This window comes from Eriocheir sinensis, chromosome 65 (assembly GCF_024679095.1).
Source record: "Eriocheir sinensis breed Jianghai 21 chromosome 65, ASM2467909v1, whole genome shotgun sequence".
Lineage (NCBI taxonomy): Eukaryota > Metazoa > Arthropoda > Malacostraca > Decapoda > Varunidae > Eriocheir > Eriocheir sinensis.
Genome location: NC_066573.1, coordinates 60,001 through 79,069, shown reverse-complemented (window position 1 = coordinate 79,069; position 19,069 = coordinate 60,001). Strand labels below are relative to the sequence as shown.

Here is a 19,069-nt window from a genome sequence, read left to right as displayed (position 1 = left end):
CCGTTGAGCTGTTTCCTTGGCTGTAAAAAAAGGAAAAAAATACAACCAAGAAAACAAGAAAACATCATCAACAACAAAAACAAAAATGGACATACGTGTGGTGCGTGGGTGACCAAAATAACCGTCTTGTCCGCCAGGTGGCCCTTGATGCACTGGTTGAAGATGTGCCGCGCGACCTTGGTGTCCACGGCGCTCAGGGGGTCGTCCAGGAGGTAAATGTCACGGTCACTGTACACGGCACGACCCAGGTTGACCCGCTGCTTCTGGCCACCGCTGCGGATAGGTTTGTTTATTTAGCTTTATTTCTTATTTTTTTTGCAGCTATAAATCCTATTTCTAATCCATTCAAGTATCTATAAATCCCCACTTCTTCTAATCTATTCAAGTATCTATAATTCCCCACTTCTTAAATTCATCCCAAGTACGTATTTTAATTTCTCTGCACTCACCTCAAGTTAATTAATCACTTCCAACCTTATATATGTCTATTTTTCCGTAAGTTGCTGCACTATTTGCCTCCACCTCCTCTAATTCATTCCAAGTATCTATATTTCACTACTTCTTAAATTCACCCTAAGTACGTATTTAAATTTCTCTGCGCTCACCTCAGGTTAATTCCTCGCTCCCCAATCTCCGTCATGTCCCCGTTCGCCAGGAGCTCAATGTCGGACTCCAGCGAGCAGACACGTATCACCTTCCTGTACTTCTCCGCGTCATAGCCCTGCCCCACCAAGAGGTTCTCCCGGAAGGTGTCGTTGTAGATCCACGCCTGTTGTGTCACCAGCGCCAGACGACCGTTCACCTGCATGCTGCCGTTCTTGGTGATCATCTGTATTGGGGGGTGATAAATAAGCTTAGACTAGAGGAGGTGGAGGAGAAAGTTCTGAGTGGAGACTAAGGAAAAGCGAAAGGTGATGGATATACAAGTTAAAAAAGACTAGATAGGGTTGTGACATCGAGATATTTAGTACGAGTGAATTTAAAGTGAGGTTCTGGGTTAGTTAAAACTCTGCCTCCTTGGTCAGTGTTTTCATATTGGCTTGGAAAAAAAATCTATTGGGTAAACTTGACCACAAATTCTTCTAAGTTAATTAAATATGAGCCTGGCAGAATAGCAAAATAAGTAAACAAAATAAATAAACAGCATAATGGAAAAGGAGAGAATGAAAAGGAAAGAAAAGAAAGAAAATTACGCAAAAGAAAATATGGAGAGACCGGATAACACAAGCCTATATGGAAATAAACAATAAGGCAACACAAACTGGAACACAAACAGCCTCTTACATCGCAACACAAGGCTAAGGTCACCAAGTTAGACATAAGACGATCGGGAAGGACATCACACAAACCCAACTCTAATCTAACCCTATATAGAACAAACAAGACAAACAAAGATAAACACAAACAGACGGGATCACACACACACACACCTACGTCTAATCTAATCCTATGCCGAACAAACAGACAAACAAACAAACACACACAGCCCCTTACATCACCACAGAGGGCCGAGATCAGCGAGCTCTTCCCCGCACCGATGCTGCCACACACACCCACAAGTTTCCCGCGTTCGATCGACACGTTGATGTTGAAGAGGGTGTCGACGCTCTTGGTGATGTCCGAGGTGGTGGTGTTGCCGTTGGTGTCCTCGGTGGTGGCCTTGATGGGGCTGTTGCTGTTCCCGTTGGTGTGGTTGTTCTTCACGTGGCCGTTCGTGTGTTTGCTGCCATTTTTAGCATCCCCTGAAACACACAGAACTTACTCATTCATACACTCTTTATTACCCTTATTACGCTCTTTATTACTCTCTTATTACACTCCTTTTTTGTTGTTTTCATGTGGCCGTTAGTGTGTTTGCTGTCATTCTCCGCATCCCCTGAAACACACACTTAACCTAACCTAACCCAAAACAAACATTATAGGTCTTGACTCAGAAAGTTCATATATGGTTCCTTACTAATGAGACTTTCTATACAAAAAGGTGAGGTCATTCTTTGTTGATTTATACCACAAGGGGCTGGCTATCGTGTGTTTGAAGATACCCTAAACTTAACCTAAACCCAAAAACCCAAAACCCAAAACAAACACTAGAGGTCTTGACTCGGAAAATTCATATATGCTTCCTTACTAATGAGACTTTCTATACAAAAAGGAGAGGTCATTCTTTGCTGATTTATACCATAAGGGGCTGGCTATCATGTGTTTGAAGATATCCTAAACTTAACCTAACATAACCCAAAACAAACACTATAGGTCTTGACTCAGAAAATTCATATATGCTTCCTTACTCATGAGACTTTCTATACAAAAAGGTGAGGTCATTCTTTGTTGATTTATACCACAAGGGGCTGGCTATCATGTGTTTGAAGATACCCTAAACTTAACCTAACAAAACCCAAAACAAACACTATAGGTCTTGACTCAGAAAATTCATATATGCTTCCTTACTCATGAGACTTTCTATACAAAAAGGTGAGGTAATTCTTTGCTGATTTATACCATAAGGGGCTGGCTATCATGTGTTTGAAGATATCCTAAACTTAACCTAACATAACCCAAAACAAACACTATAGGTCTTGACTCAGAAAATTCATATATGCTTCCTTACTCATGAGACTTTCTATACAAAAAGGTGAGGTCATTCTTTGTTGATTTATACCACAAGGGGCTGGCTATCATGTGTTTGAAGATACCCTAAACTTAACCTAATGTACCCTAATAAAACCAAAACAAACACTATAGGTCTTGACTCAGAAAATTCATATATGCTTCCTTACGAATGAGACTTTCTACAAAAAAAGTGAGGTCATTTTTGTTGATTTATACCATAAGGGGCTGGCTATCATGTGTTTGAAGATACCCTAAACTTAACCTAACCTAACAAAACCAAAAACAAACTCTATAGGTCTTGACTCAGAAAGTTCATGTATGCTTCCTCACTAATGAGACTTTCTATACAACAAAGTAAGGCCATTCTTTGTTGATTTATACCATAAGGGGCTGGCTATCATGTGTTTGAAGATACCCTAAACTTAACCTAATGTACCCTAATAAAACCAAAACAAACACTATAGGTCTTGACTCAGAAAATTCATATATGCTTCCTTACTAATGAGACTTTCTATACAAAAAAGTGAGGTCATTTTTTGTTGATTTATACCATAAGGGGCTGGCTATCATGTGTTTGAAGATACCCTAAACTTAACCTAACCTAACAAAACCAAAAACAAACTCTATAGGTCTTGACTCAGAAAGTTCATGTATGCTTCCTCACTAATGAGACTTTCTATACAACAAAGTGAGGCCATTCTTTGTTGATTTATACCATAAGGGGCTGGCTATCATGTGTTTGATGATACCCTAAACTTAACCTAACAAAACCAAAAACAAACTCTATAGGTCTTGACTCAGAAAATTCACGTATGCTTCCTCACTAATGAGACTTTCTATACAACAAAGTAAGGCCATTCTTTGTTGATTTATACCATAAGGGGCTGGCTATCATGTGTTTGAAGATACCCTAAACTTAACCTAACATAACCCAAAACAAACACTATAGGTCTTGACTCAGAAAATTCATATATACTTCCTCACTAATGAGACTTTCTATACAACAAAGTGAGGCCATTCTTTGTTGATTTATACCATAAGGGGCTGGCTATCATGTGTTTGAAGATACCCTAAACTTAACCTAACAAAACCAAAACAAACTATGCTTCCTCACTAATGAGACTTTCTATACAACAAAGTAAGGCCATTTTTTGTTGATTTATACCATAAGGGGCTGGCTATCATGTGTTTGAAGATACCCTAAACTTAACATAACATAACCCAAAACAAACATTATAGGTCTTGACTCAGAAAATTCATGTATGCTTCTTACTAATGAGACCTATACAAAAAGGTGAGGTCATTCTATGTTGATTTATACCATAAGGGGCTGGCTATCATGTGTTTGAAAATACCCTAAACTTAACCTAACATACCCTATCAAAACCACACACACACACACTTCACAATACACCACTAACTACTAAACTGAACTAACAACTAAATCACACTAACAATTAACAGGTAACCAACACTAACAACTAAATCACATACCATTCTTTAGCTTATCACTGGAGGAGGATTTAGTGGGGCTGGCTCGGGAACCCTTCTGCTTAAAGTCAATGTTGAGAACCTCCCACGAGAAGTCTGCATCCTTGATCTGCAGCGCCAGGTTGTTGTTGAGCTGCCCGCCTGCATCCTTGTGGTGCTCCGGAAGCTCCATTAGTTTCTGGGAAGGGAGAGTTTGAGGTGGAGAAAAAGTACATGAGAATCACCATGAAGAAAAATCCCAGCGACTTCTACGAGAGGCTCTTCAAACAGGCAAACTGAGGTGCCGATCCTTTATTTTTATTTTTAACAACAAAGGAGACACTTCAAAGGCACAAAAAAAGGAAACAATAATAAAAAAAAGCCCACTACTCGCTGCTCCTATAAAAGAATCAAAAGAGGTGGCCGAAAGAGAGGTCAACTTCAGGAGGAGAGGCTTTTATGTGACTGTATAGAGGGTCCTTCATTTTCTATGGGGTGGAAAGTGCCCCTCATGAGTCCTGCCTTCACCTCCTAACGCGGCACTCAGGGAACGGGAACGCAACATGGGCCGAGGCAGGCATATATGAGTTTACCACACACCGATAAACAGAAAATGGGCACCTTTCATCTCATAGAAAACGAAGTACCATCTATACAGTCACATAAAAGCCTATACTTAAACATATTGGCACGTCAGTTCGCCTGTTTAAAGAGCCTCTCGTACAAGCCACTGGGAGTTTCACGGACTGTTTTGTGATCTTATAGTGATAGTTTTACCTGGCAAAAATTTGGCCCATCGCTGGTAGTACACGGTAAAGCCACAAATTTGGCCCGTCGCTGCTACCGGGTTAATTTCGGCGGACACTTTAACGAGAATTCACCGATATAAGTATAGGTGGAGTTTGCCCTCACCTGTATCCTGGTCATGGAGATCTTGGCCTCGGCGATGGACCTCACAGTGAAGGGGAGAACGCCGATGGTGAACTGCATCATGTTGAACACGGAGAAGATGGTGAAGGCCTCGGAGGATTTGAGGGGGGAGCCTGGAGGGAGGGAACGATGCCATGGTAGACAATCCATTTACCATATTTATCTTGACGGAATTCCTTGTAACGCACCCTTGATTTACATAGATTTACATAGAAAATCAGACCACACAGACCCCATGGTCCAGACTTGGTGGTCTGTCCTTAAACCTAAGTGATTTTACATTAATCAGAAGACTCCAAAACGTTGCGTTTCTACTCTAGTTGATATTACGTTGAAGGAAGTGACGGTCGAGCTTATTTTTGAAGGAGTCAATCGTGTTACACTGGACCACTGATGGTGGAAGCTTATTCCATTCTCGCACTATAACGTTAGTGAAGAAAAATTTGGTGCAGTCTGAATTTACTTGTCTACATCTGAGTTTTACGCCATTGTTCCTCGTGTGCAAAGTGTCATCGATCATAAACAATGTTGATCTGTCTACATTCGTGAAACCATTAAGTTTTTTAAAACATTCGATCAGTTTTCCTCGGCGGCGACGTTTCTCAAGAGAGAATATGTTAAGGGTAGAAAGCCTTTCTTCGTAGGATTTGTTGCGCAAGGAAGGGATAATTTTCATTGCCCGACGCTGAACACCTTCTAATTTAGCAATATCCTTTGCATGGTGGGGAGACCAAAACTGTACCGCATATTCCAAGTGGGGTCTGACTAAACTGTTGTAGAGCGGGAGTATTACATCTTTATTCTTGAATACAAAGTTTCTTTTAATGAAGCCCAACATTCTGTTCGCTTTATTTGCTGCATCGATGCATTGCTGTGAGAATTTGAGGTTTGACGCGATTTTGACCCCCAAGTCCTTGACGCATAGAACGCTTTTGAGTTTAACCCCGCGCATTTCGTATTCGAACTTCTTATTCCTCGTTCCAATTTGAAGGACCTGGCACTTGTCTACGTTAAAGGGCATCTCCCATCTATCCGACCAAGCTGAAATTTTGTGCAAATCCTCTTGGAGGCTTTGCCTGTCTTCGTCAGTGAGAACCGAGTTACCAATCTTTGTGTCGTCTGCAAATTTACTAATGCGGTTATCAGAGCTGGGATTCTGTAGAAAAAATCTACCACCGGTATCGGTAGTCGGTAGCGAGCCGCGTCCAATCGGTATCGGTAGATCGGTAGATTTTTCAGAAATCTACCGATCGGTATAGATTCGGTATCGGTAGATTAAAAAACTCTATAATTATATAATAAAAAAATGCTTTTAAAGGCCCATAACACACTTTTTAAGTTATTTCTCTCTTATTTCGGTTAACTTAAGAATAGAAGTAAATTAGAGTCTTTTAATACCTTTTTTAAGTTCAAAAATACATAACTTATTTAATAAATGAATTTCTCCCTCAAAAAATACACATCAAACTGAAAAAAAGTTAAATTTAAACAAACTAGACAATACAGCATTATTTATTAACTTTCACAAAATAAATTTCTTCCCAACACAAAAAAAAACACTGCCACTTAAAACACTAGGCGATGAGGCTGAGCACGTTGTCGAGAGCGTAGGAGCTAGAGCGTAGGTGTAGGCTACTCGCGGCAGGCCAAACAGAGGGGGCTCCGCCAAAACTTTTAAGCGGGAGCGAGAATCTGCTAGGTCGTGGCTGCCTCTGATTATTGAGAACGCCCAGAACGGCCGGTGATTGGCTAAGTGTGATGACGTCAAAGTAATACCTGGAATTTCCTGCTAACTGCTTCCCATAGATGCGCTCGAACGTGTTGAAACTTGTCCGTTTCATTTTGCCGGGGTCGTCTTCTCTTAAGTCTTAACAAAAAGTCCTCGCTTTTCAATCTACCGATACCGATTGACTGCCAATCATGCGATCGGTAGCGGTATTCGGTAGTTTCTTCAAAATACCGAATGATCGGTATCGGTAGCAGTAATCTACCGCCGGTAGTACCGATCCCAAATGTCAATCGGTAGTCCCAGCTCTGGCGGTTATTGAGTCCAACATCCACGTCGTTGATGTATATAATGAAGAGCACTGGGCCAAGGACCGAGCTGAATCCTTCTTTTTTTTACATTAGAGGAAACAGCTCAAGGGCAAAAAAAAAAGGAAAAAATAATGAAAAAAAAAAGACTGCTTCTCACTGCTCCCACAAGAGTTACGAGGAGTGGCACACACACACACACACACACACACACACACACAAGAAACATAGAGGTTTGGAATAGACTAAGTGAGGAAGAAGTATCGGCAAAGACTGTGCACAACTTTAAGAAAAACTGGATAAGTACAGATATGGAGACAGGACCACACGAGCGTAATCCCAGGCCCTGTAAAACTATACGACTAGGTAAATACAACTAGGTAAATACACACAGCTTAAAGGGGCTATTACACTGGGCAAATTTTCCGTGGATCTTCAGTCAAACCACGATTTCCGCTGGCGTGGTTCTCATATTTCCGTGGTTTTCTGAGGTGTGCGCGATCTTCCAAAGCTATGGTAGATTTCATCGAAGGACGACAGTATTACTCACCATCATCATCAGCAACAAATGAGAACCACGCTAGCGGAAATTGTGGTTTGACTGAAGATCCACGGAAAATTTGCCCAGTGTAATAGCCCCTTAATGAATCTATACCTGCATGTGTCTTACCTGAGAGAGTGTATCCCATCAAGGTGACGATGGTGGCCAGGATGCTGATGCTGGGCGTGATGGTGGAGCTGACGGCCTGTAGCAGCGCCCCGACACGATGCTTCTTCAGTTCCTCCTTCCTGATGTCTGCGCCACGCCACGCCACGACACGAAGAGGAAAGAAAAGAAAGAAAATTATGAAAGAGAAAATATGGAGAGACAGGATAACACAAGCCTATATGGAAATAAACTGTAAGGCAACACAAACTAGAACACAAACAGCCCCTTTCATCGTAAGGAGATACAAGTATATTAAGAAATGGTTTGCGTGAGTGATGACTTTTTCTCATGTTTCTTGCTTAGAGGGGCCTGTAAGAAACATGATCCCGGCAGCTACCAGGTTAAGAATGAAGCTTTTTTTTTTTTTTTTTTAGATTAGTGCTGCTGTTTTGAAAAGTACTTTAGATAGGTAAGTAAATGATAAGATGTAAGTACACAGATAGGTAAGTAGAAAGGTAGATATAAGTACAGCAAAGCTCATAGAAACTGCCAACCATGATTCAGGTGCTGGATAAAAGGAAATTCTGGCTACTTTTTTTTTTTTTTTTCTTTTTTTTACAGCAAAGGACTGTTGGTTGGGTTATATTTTAGTTCCCCCTCATAATTAATTTGACCAAGCATGTTTACACAGGTACTATACACTCTGATCTGCATTGCCTAACCTAACCTAACCTAACCTAACCTAACCTAACCTATATATCACGGCAGCCACTATAAAATGAAAGTCGCCTGTGCCACTCACGCCGAGGTTACCCAAGACAAAAGCCCCTCAAGAAAGCCTGCCAGTGGTGTAGCCAGCCCCTCCCCCCCTTCCAGCAGCACCTCAACCCACCTGAGATCTTCCTGGAGAACGAGTCTTCCCACGAATACATTTTGATGAGTCGCATGCTGTTAAGAACCTCGCTCATCAGGGCCACACGCTTGTCCGTCACCTTCACCGTCTCTGTCCTGATGCTGCTCTGGGCCTTGGCGATCACTGCCTGGGGTTGACGTGAGTAAGTGAGTGCATGAGTAAATTTGGTCTGCTTCCATACAAAATCTTATTCTCATGCAAGGCAACAGAAGTATTTGTAATATTAGTAACTTAGCCCCTTGACTGCAGATTTCCTACAAGAAGACATCACCAAGCTACAGGAACGGAACAAAAAGTGGCTGCTACAATTCAATGAAGAGAAATGTAAAGTCATGCGCCTTTGGAAGGGAAATCCAGCATACCAATACCACATGGGAAACACTCCACTATCCACCACAGAGGCAAAGAAAGAACTGGGACTATATGTTACCAGCCTACCATGGAAGGAGAAATTCGTGCCAATCGCAGCGGGCGGGTTAACAAGACCTACCATGAGGGGATAGAAGAGTATGTAGACGCCTTGGCCGAGCAGTGACCAAGGGCCGAGGATGTAGAGGCAGTAGATGACGCTCATGGTGAAGAGGACTGGCATGGCTGCAGGGAAGAATAGAACACAAACAAATGATGAAGGAAAATGTAGCAAAAGAGAGTAAACCCGACACCAACTCACTATGACACAAAAGATACAGACATTGAACTCACACCCCACTACAGTGTTATCCACTTCTCCCTATCCCCTCATTCGCTAACCCCCATTCCCCTCTTTCCCCTTACCACCTCACCACTAAATCCTGCCACCAACTCACAACGACACAAAAGATACAGACATTGAACTCACATTCCACAACGATGTTATCCGCTTCTCCCTATTCCCTCATTCGCTAACCCCCATTCCCCTCTTTCCCCTTACCACCTCACCACTAAATCCTGCCACCAACTCACAACGACACAAAAGATACAGACATTGAACTCACACTCCACTACAATGTTATCTGCTTCTCCCTATTCCCTCATTCGCTAACCCCTATTCCCCTCTTTCCCCTTACCACCTTACCCCTAAATCCCAACACCAACTCACAACGACACAAAAGATACAGACATTGAACTCATACCCCACTACAATGTTATCCGCCACTCCCTCTCCCCTCATTCGCTAGCCCCTATTCCCCTCTTTCCCCTTACCACCTCACTCCTAAATCCCAACACCAACTCACAACGACACAAAAGATATACAGACATTGAACTCACACCCCACTATGATGTTATCCGCTTCTCCCTATTCCCTCATTCGCTAACCCCTATTCCCCTCTTTCCCCTTACCACCTTACCCCTAAATGCTGCCACCAACTCACAAAGGCACCAGAGATACAGACATCGAACTCACACTCCACTTTGCTATACTCCACTTCTTCATACCCCCCTTTATTTGTCCTCCCCTCACTCCCTCTTCCCCTTACCCCTTAGTCTCAACGCCAACTCACCGGTTATGAAGACGCAGGAGAGGCAGGCTTCAAAGAGTCTCTCCATGTCGTTGTTGGAGAAGTTGATGATCTGAGCGGACAGCCTCTCCCCACCAGTCTTCAGCCGCAGAACCTTCTTGTAGATCATCGCCTGCACCGCCCCTGTGATCCTCGTAGCTGTGGGGGTTAGGATATTGGTTAGTTAGGTGAAGAAAGTCAAAGAAACCCAAAATATCCTTCCATGGGCCGTAGAATAGAAGGTAACCCACATAATCCTATCCATTGTATCCTATTCTATCGTCTGCGCTGCCCCTGTTATCCTAGTAGCTGTGGGGATTAGCATATCGGTTAGCTTAGTAAAAGAAAGCCAAATAAACCCAAAATATCCTTCGCTGGGCTGTAAAATAGATGGTAACCCACATAATCCTATCAGCTATATCCTATCCTATCGTCTGCGCTGCCCCTGTTATCCTAGTAGCTGTGGGGATTAGCATATCGGTTAGCTTAGTAAAAGAAAGCCAAATAAACCCAAAATATCCTTCGCTGGGCTGTAAAATAGATGGTAACCCACATAATCCTATCAGCTGTATCCTATCCTATCGTCTGCGCTGCCCCTGTGATCCTAGTAGCTGTGGGGATTAGGATATCGGTTAGTTTAAGTAAAGAATGCCATAGGAAGCTAAAATATCCTTCACTGGGCCGTAGAATAGATGGTAACCCACATAATCCTATCCGTTGTATCCTATCCAATCGTCTGCACTGCCCCTGTGATCCTGTAGCTGTGGGGATTAGGATATCAGTTAGTTTAGGTAAAGAACGCCAAAGAAACCCAAAATATCCTTCGCTGGGTCATAGAGTAGATGGTAACCTGTATAATCCTATCCGTTGTATCCTATCCTATCATCTGCGCTGCCCCTGTTATCCTAGTAGCTGTGGGGGGTTAGGATATTAGTTAGTTTGGGTAAAGAACGCCAAAAGGAAGCTAAAATATCCTTCACTGGGCCGTAGAATGAGTTGTAACCCACGTCTCCTCTCCCTTTCAATCTCCCAACGACTTTCCTTCCTTTCCTTTGCCCTCCTCTTCCTAAGCTTTCCTTTCTTTTCCCCTTCGAAGTCACCTAAAGCCTTCTCTTCACAATCGAGCTCCATCTCCCAAACCCTTCCTCTCCTCTCCCTTTCGAACTCACCCCGACCTTCCTTCCTTCCTTTCCTTTGTCCTCATCTCTTATCTTTGCCTTCCTTTCTTTTCCCCTTCGAAGTCACCAACAGCTCCTCCTCTTCACCACCATCGAACTCCACCTCCCTTTCGAACTCGCCCCAACTTTCCTTCCTTTCCTTTGCCTTCCTTTCTTCACGCCTTCGAAGTCACCAACAGCTCCTCCTCTTCACCACCATCGAATTCCACCTCCCTTTCGAACTCGCCCCAACTTTCCTTCCTTTCCTTTGCCTTCCTTTCTTCACGCCTTCGAAGTCACCAATGGCTCCTCCTCTTCACCACCATCGAACTCCACTTCCCTTTCGAACTCGTCGCGACCTTCCTTTGCCTTCCTTTCTTCACCCCTTCGAAGTCCCCAAAGGCTCCTCCTCCTCCTCACTATCGAACTCCACCCGGCCTTCCTTCCGTTCCTTTGCCCTCCTCTTCCTTTGCCTTCCTTTCTTCACCCCTTCGAAGTCCCCAAAAGCTCCTCCTCCTCCTCACTATCGAACTCCACCCGGCCTTCCTTCCGTTCCTTTGCCCTCCTCTTCGTTTGCCTTCCTTTCTTCACGCCTTCGAAGTCACCAATGGCTCCTCCTCCTCCTCACTATCGAACTCCACCCGGCCTTCCTTCCGTTCCTTTGCCCTCCTCTTCCTTTGCCTTCCTTTCTTCACGCCTTCGAAGTCACCAATGGCTCCTCCTCTTCACCACCATCGAACTCCACTTCCCTTTCGAACTCAGCCCAACCTTCCTTCCCTTCCTTTGCCCTCATCTCCCTTAATCAATATACTATAAATAGGTGAATAAAGCAAGGTAAAGAAGGCCATCAGTACCCACCTGTGTGAGTGCCCACCACGAACATTGCGTTGAAGGCGGCGCCGCGGCTGAGGTTGATGGCGAAGGTCCCCACCGTGATGAGGCTGGCATAAAGGAGGTCAGTCTCAGGCTCAGCGATGTAGTCCAGCACCAGCTTCAGCATTATGGACTGGAGGAGAAAGAAACGAGTGATAACCTAAAAATACAAGCTTAATATCCTACATGGTTTGCTGCTCTCCTACGCCATGTACGGTACTTTGCATATCCTACGTACTGGGCCGAAGAACTGTCTTGCTCTGCTGTATTTTAATTTCTCTCTTTATCCCAGACTTCGTTCAGCAGCTCTATTATTTTTCCCTGTATTTTTACGTTTCGGCCAATGGCGCTGGTACGCTTTCTTGGTGGAGCCTGATAGTTGGCCCCAGCTAGACCGTTGTGGCGCAGGCAAGTGTTTATAATGGCGCCATCCTGCTTGGCTCATGCTACCCCCCCCGGAGCTCATCAATGACCCTCTCTTTTAGATTTAGAGAGAGAATCTAGACTCCGGGTTGACAGGTGGTCTTCAGGACAGTATGTGGGTAGTCTTGGGCCGCTCGGCAGTGACTGAAAAATCGCAGCTTGCAAGAATTATAAACTACAATATATAATCCTTGGCAGCTTGTGGCACTGAGCGGGGCGCAAACCCACGACGTCCTGAAAGCGGCGCCGTCACGCTGACCACTCTGCCACCCTTCCCCTTTATTTTTTTTATTTATATCTTATAGTGATTTGCTTCCTATACTCACCGGGCCGAAGAACTGCAGTATATTCTGGATAACGGAGATAGTCATGCAAACGATCACTCTGGTTCTCATGGCCCTCCAGACGGCCCTCCAGAGCTCCGGCTTCCTTTTGGTCTTCGTCATATCCTTCTCCTCCTCCCAGAGCCGCTCCATCCTCGTAGAGTTGACCTCCGCGCCGTCCTCATGCTAGGTCAAAAGGTCATGGTTAGTGTGTGTGTGTGTGTGTGTGTGTGTGTGTGTGGGTCTCTCTCTCTCTCTCTCTCTCTCTCTCTCTCTCTCTCTCTCTCTCTCTCTCTCTCTCTCTCTCAATATAAGCATTAAAGGGAAGAAAACAAGAGAAACAAAAGAAGAAGAAGAACAAGAAGAACAAAAAGAAGAAGAAGCAGAAGAAGAAGAAGAGGAGGAGGAGGACAGTAGGTAATATTAGTAACGTATTTGCAGGAGGTATAAAAGTAGCAGCAGCAGTAGTAGTAGTAGTAGTAGTAGTAGTAGTAGTAGTAGTAGAAGTAGTAGTAGTAGTAGTAGTAGTAGTAGGATGCATGGAGGTGGAGCAAGTGGCAGGTGGAAGAGGAGGCGCAATAGGTCAATATATAGCAAGTGGAAGCGTGAGAATCGGTGTAGAAGGCGGAGATGGAGTATGTGGTAAGTGGAGGCGTGTGGTTACTTGTAGCTTCCACATGTCCCCTGGGTCGAGGCCGTGTCTGTAGGCCTTGATCATGAGCTGCGTGAGCCAGGTGACACTCAGGTAGCTGAAGAAGCCCGCGTTGTTGCTCGGGAGGAGGTTCTTGTCCCTGAGGCGAAGAGAAAGAGGTCAGGGAAAAGAAACGTGATAAAAAGAAGGAAAAGAGGAAAAGCAGTTCTAATGATGAGGATGTTAAGGTTCTTGTCCCTGAGGTGAAAAAGAAGGAAAAAAGGATATACAGTTCTAATGATGAGGATGTTAAGGTTCTTGTCCCTGAGGCGAAGAGAGAAGGAGGTCAGGGAAAAGAAACGTGATAAAAAGAAGGAAAAGAGGAAAAGAAGTACTAATGATGAGGATGTTAAGGTTCTTGTCCCTGAGGTGAAAAAGAAGGGAAAAAGGAAATGCAGTTCTAATGATGAGGATGTTAAGGTTCTTGTCCCTGAGGTGAAAAAGAAGGGAAAAAGGAAATGCAGTTCTAATGATGAGGATGTTAAGGTTCTTGTCCCTGAGGCGAAGAGAAGAAGGTCAGGGAAAAGAAACGTGATAAAAAGAAGGAAAAGAGGAAAAGCAGTTCTAATGATGAGGATGTTAAGGTTCTTGTCCCTGTGGTGAAAAAGAAGGAAAAAAGGATATACAGTTCTAATGATGAGGATGTTAAGGTTCTTAAATTGTCCCTGAGGTGAAAAAGAAGGAAAAGAGGAAAAGCAGTTCTAATGATTCGAGGGCGTTAAGGTTCTTGTCCCTGAGGCGAGAGAGAAAGAGGTCAGGGAAAGGGAACGTGATAACTTACTGAACTTACTTTACTTACTTTACTGACTTAATTTTACTTACTTAACTTACTTTACTGACTTAATTTTACTTACTTAACTTACTTTACTGACTTAATTTTACTTACTTAACTTACTTTACTGACTTAATTTTACTTACTTAACTTACTTTACTGACTTAATTTTACTTACTTAACTTACTTTACTGACTTAATTTTACTTACTTAACTTACTTTACTGACTTAATTTTACTTACTTAACTTACTTTACTGACTTAATTTTACTTACTTAACCTACTTTACCGACTTAATTTTACTTATTTAACTTACTTTACTGACTTAATTTTACTTACTTAATTTACTTTACTGACTTAATTTCTTACTTAACTTACTTTACTGACTTCATTTCTTTCTCAACTTACTTTACTGACTAAATTTACTTACTTAACTTACTTTACTGACTTTATTTTTTACTTAACTTACTTTACTGACTAAATTTACTTACTTAACTTACTTTACTGACTTTATTTCTTACTTAACTTACTTTACTGACTAATTTTACTTACTTAACTTACTTTACTGACTTTATTTCCTACTTAACTTACTTTACTGACTAAATTTACTTACTTAACTTACTTTACTGACTTTATTTCTTACTTAACTTACTTTACTGACTAAATTTACTTACTTAACTTACTTTACTGACTTCATTTCTTTCTCAACTTACTTTACTGACTTTATTTCTTTCTTAACTAACATTTTTTACTTAATTTGACTTACTTAACTGACTTTAACTTACTTTACTGACTTAATTTGACTTACTTAACTTACTTTAACTTACTTTACTGACTTAATTTGACTTACTTAACTTACTAATACTTCTATCTTAACTTACTTTACTATACTTAATCTGACTTACTTTCTCGCGGGTCGGCATGGCAGGAGGTGCTTGAGAGCCTGACTATACTTGGATTGGCAACACCGCGTCTCCTTGTCCTCGCTGGAAAGAAAAAGAATAATATTAATAATGAGGAGGAGGAGGAGGAGGAGGAGGAGGAGGAGGGGGTGACGATGATGATGGTGGTCGTAGTAGCAGTAGAAGTAGTAGTAGTAATAGTAGTAGTAGTAGTAGTAGTAGTAGTAGTAGTAGTAGTAGTAGTAGAAGCAGTAGTAAGAATAGGAAGCAGAAGATTAAGAAACAGAACTAAAAGAAGAAGAAAAAGAAGTAGAAGAAGAACAAGAACAAGAAGAACAAGAAGAAGAACAAGAAGAAGAAGCAGAAGATGAAGAAGAAGAAGAAGAAGAAGAAGAAGAAGAAGAAGAAGAAAGCAATTATGAAAGAAACAGGAAGAAGAAATTACAGCTTAAAAAGTGGAAGAAAGAGGAAATAAAACAGACGATGTATTATTAAGAAGAAGAGGAGGAGGAGGAGGAGGAGGAGGAGGAGGAGGAGGAGGAGGAGGAAGAAGAAGAAGAGGAGGAGGAGGAGGAGGAGGAGGAGGAGGAGGAGGAGGAGGTGCCCCACTTATATATACATTAATATTCAACGAGAGTATACATAGCTAACAGAGGAAGGAGGAAAAAAATAACAGAAAAAGCGGAGAGAAGAGAAAGAAGAAATAAAAGAATAAGAAGAACGGAGAGAGAAAAAAAAGAGGAAGGAAAGGAAGAGAAGAGGAGAAATAGAAAGATGAAGAAAGAGTTTGAGGAGAAAGAGGAGGAAACGGAAGGAAAAGAATAGATAGGAAGACGAGAAGGAAGAGGAGGAGGAAAAGGAAGAAAGAGAAGAGAAAAACAACAGGAGGACGGGAAAGAAGAAGAAAAGAAAGAGAAGTAAAAAGAAGAAAATTAATATAAAGGAGGAGGAGGAGGAGGAAGAAGAGAACAAGAGCAGGAAGAGAAGAACTAGAAGAAGAGGGAGGAGGAAGAAGTAGAGGAAAAGAAAGAGAAGGAAAAAGAAGAAAATGGATACAGAGGAAGAGGAGGAGGAGGAGGAGGAGGAGGAAGAAGAGAGCAATAACAGGAAGAGAAGAACTAGAAGGAGGGGGAGGAGGAGGAAGATGCAAAGTAGTATGAAGATTATAACTAGGAAGAGGAGGAGGAAGAGGAAGAAGAGGAGGAGAAGCAGAAAAAAAATACATAAACAAACACAAACACTCTCACCCAATTTAGCAGAAGAGAACGAAGAGGAGGAGGAGGAGGAGGAGGAGTGAAATGCGGAAGAAGAGAAACAGGAAAAGAATACAATCACAAACCCTCTCATGAAGCACCCAATTTAGCAGAAGAGAACGAAGGAGGAAGGAGGAGGAGGAGGGGCAAAGGTCATGTAGGTACCCATTATATCACCAGAAGTAGGCCAAGGCTAGCGAGGGATGTCAGAAGGCCGAACTAACACATTGGACATGTATAGACACTCCCTTGCGTGCTGTCTGCTGAGTGGGCGTGACTATATATTAGCTCTCGGAAGGTGGTTGAGAGAAGGAATAAGAGGAGGAAGAGAAGAGGAGGAGGAGGAGGAGGAGGAGGAGGAGGAGGCGCCCCGTTGCACTACTGAGTGTCATGGTGTACGATATGCTGTGTCACGCTGCTAAGACGGTTTTTCATGCTGGTGTAAGTGTATGTTTTCATGTGCAGGCATATCTCTCTCTCTCTCTCTCTCTCTCTCTCTCTCTCTCTCTCTCTCTCTCTCTCTCTCTCTCTCTCTCTCTCTCTCTCTCTCTCTCTCTCTCTCTCTCTCTGTGCGTGCAAGTGAATTCTCTGTGTGTGTGTGTGTGTGTGTGTGTGTGTGTTTGCTACTCACACAAGAAACTGAGCTCACAGGAAACACACGCAACTCCCTTCCTGGAAACACAACTTGTAACACAACGACCGTTATAATAGTAACACCGCCTTGGTAATACACAATACCAATACCAATACTAATACTAATATCAATACTAACACCAACACTAATACTAATACCAATACTAATACCAATATTAATACCAATACTAATACTAATACCAATACCAATACCAATACCAATACTAATACTAATTTTTTTTTTACAGCAAAGGAGACAGTTCAAGGGCACACAAAAAGCAAACATTAATGGAAAAAAAAAGCCCGCTATTCACTGCTCCTGAAAAGAATCCAAAGAGGTGGCCGAAAGATAGGTCAGTTTTGGGAGGAGAGGTGTCCTGATACCCTCCTCTTGAAAGAGTTTAAGTCGTAGGCAGGAGGAAATACAGATGAAGGAAGATTGTTCCTACCAGCGTGAGGGATGAAAGAGTGAAGATGCTGGTTAACTCTTACATAAGGAGTTTGGACAGTATAGGGATGAGCATGAGTAGAAAGTCGAGTGCAGCAGGGGCTGCGCGGAGGGGAGGCATGCAGTTAGCAAGTTCAGAAGAGCAGTCAGCGTGGAAATATCGATAGAAGATAGAAAGAGAGGCAACATTGCGGCGGAATTTAAGAGGTAGAAGACTATCAGTATGAGGAGGAGAGCTGATGAGACGAAGAGCCTTAGCCTCCACTCTGTCCAGAAGAGCTGTGTGAGTGGAGCCCCCACACATGAGATGCATACTCCATACGAGGGCAGACAAGGCCCTGTATATGGACAACAACTGTGCAGGGAGAAGAACTGGCGGAGACAGTTGAAACGCCCAGCCTCGAGGAAGCTGATTTAGTAAGAGATGAGATATACCAATACCAATGCCGATACCAATACTAAAACCAATACCAATACTAATACCAATACTAATACAAATACTAATACCAAAACACTAATGATAATCGCTTGAACTTAATAACGAAAGTGGAATAAGTGAAGAAGAAGAAATAGTAAAGAGAAAAGTAAAGAAAGATGCGAGAAGAAAATGAAGCCGAATAAGTAAAGAAAGAAAAAAGAAAACTATTGGAAGGACGAAAAGTTATGAAACAAGCAAAAAGAAATAAAGAGAAAGAAAATAAATGACTAAGGAAAAGAAAATAAATAGCTACATAAATAAATAAAAAAAGAAAGAAAGAAAGAAAACAATGGAAGAACTCAAAGCGAAGAACGAAACATCCTAAAACAAGACGCAAAACATGGCTCCGTCTAGACTGCTAATATTTATGCGACGTCGCCTCTTCGTTACATAAGGCGTTTGTTTGCATTATTAATCCTTCTAAGTGCCTATGGGCCCGACACACACACACACACACACACACACACACACGCGCGCGCGATCCTTATGCAAGTCGCGTTCTAATGGGATGGAAAAAATGTAAATATGTGGTCCAGGTTATATTACTAAACCTGCCACTGCGTCCAGGTGTGATATATAGAGCTACACACCTGTCCTCTCTCTCTCTCTCTCTCTCTCTCTCTCTCTCTCTCTCTCTCTCTCTCTCTCTCTCTCTCTCTCTCTCTCTCTCTCTCTCTCTCTATCTCTCACATGTTTCCTGTCGTCTTTCACAACTTAATCTTTGTTTTGAAATATTTTAACGCGCAAGAATTTGGGTGATTCATATATTCTCTCTCTCTCTCTCTCTCTCTCTCTCTCTCTCTCTCTCTCTCTCTCTCTCTCTCTCTCTCTCTCTCTCTCTCTCTCTCTCTCTCTCTCTCTCTCTCTCAACGTAGGATGTTTTTGATGTAAGCCTAGAGAGAGAGAGTTGTGTGTTGTCTCAGTTGCCAAGTGTTGCTTTAATGAAATGGCACTGTTTTTAATTAATACATTTCTTCCTTTGTTTTGTTCTTTTATTCAGTATTTTCCTATTTTTCTTAAAAAAATTTTTTCT

General features: G+C 42.4%; 1 protein-coding gene across 1 annotated transcript in view; it reads right to left on the bottom strand.

Annotated features, from left to right (window-relative positions):
- Positions 1–19,069, bottom strand: part of LOC126987460 (ATP-binding cassette sub-family C member 5-like) — a gene marked incomplete at its 5' end in the record, with an annotated part of 64,605 nt that overhangs the window by 23,043 nt on the left and 22,493 nt on the right. The window contains 13 exons of the mRNA XM_050844426.1: positions 96–273; positions 606–829; positions 1,495–1,742; positions 4,105–4,279; positions 4,993–5,123; positions 7,715–7,840; positions 8,586–8,733; positions 9,097–9,200; positions 10,088–10,243; positions 12,100–12,247; positions 12,864–13,046; positions 13,525–13,651; positions 15,228–15,308. Coding sequence (XP_050700383.1) covers positions 96–273; positions 606–829; positions 1,495–1,742; positions 4,105–4,279; positions 4,993–5,123; positions 7,715–7,840; positions 8,586–8,733; positions 9,097–9,200; positions 10,088–10,243; positions 12,100–12,247; positions 12,864–13,046; positions 13,525–13,651; positions 15,228–15,308 — 2,029 coding nt within the window. The remainder of the gene's footprint in view (positions 1–95; positions 274–605; positions 830–1,494; positions 1,743–4,104; positions 4,280–4,992; positions 5,124–7,714; positions 7,841–8,585; positions 8,734–9,096; positions 9,201–10,087; positions 10,244–12,099; positions 12,248–12,863; positions 13,047–13,524; positions 13,652–15,227; positions 15,309–19,069) is intronic.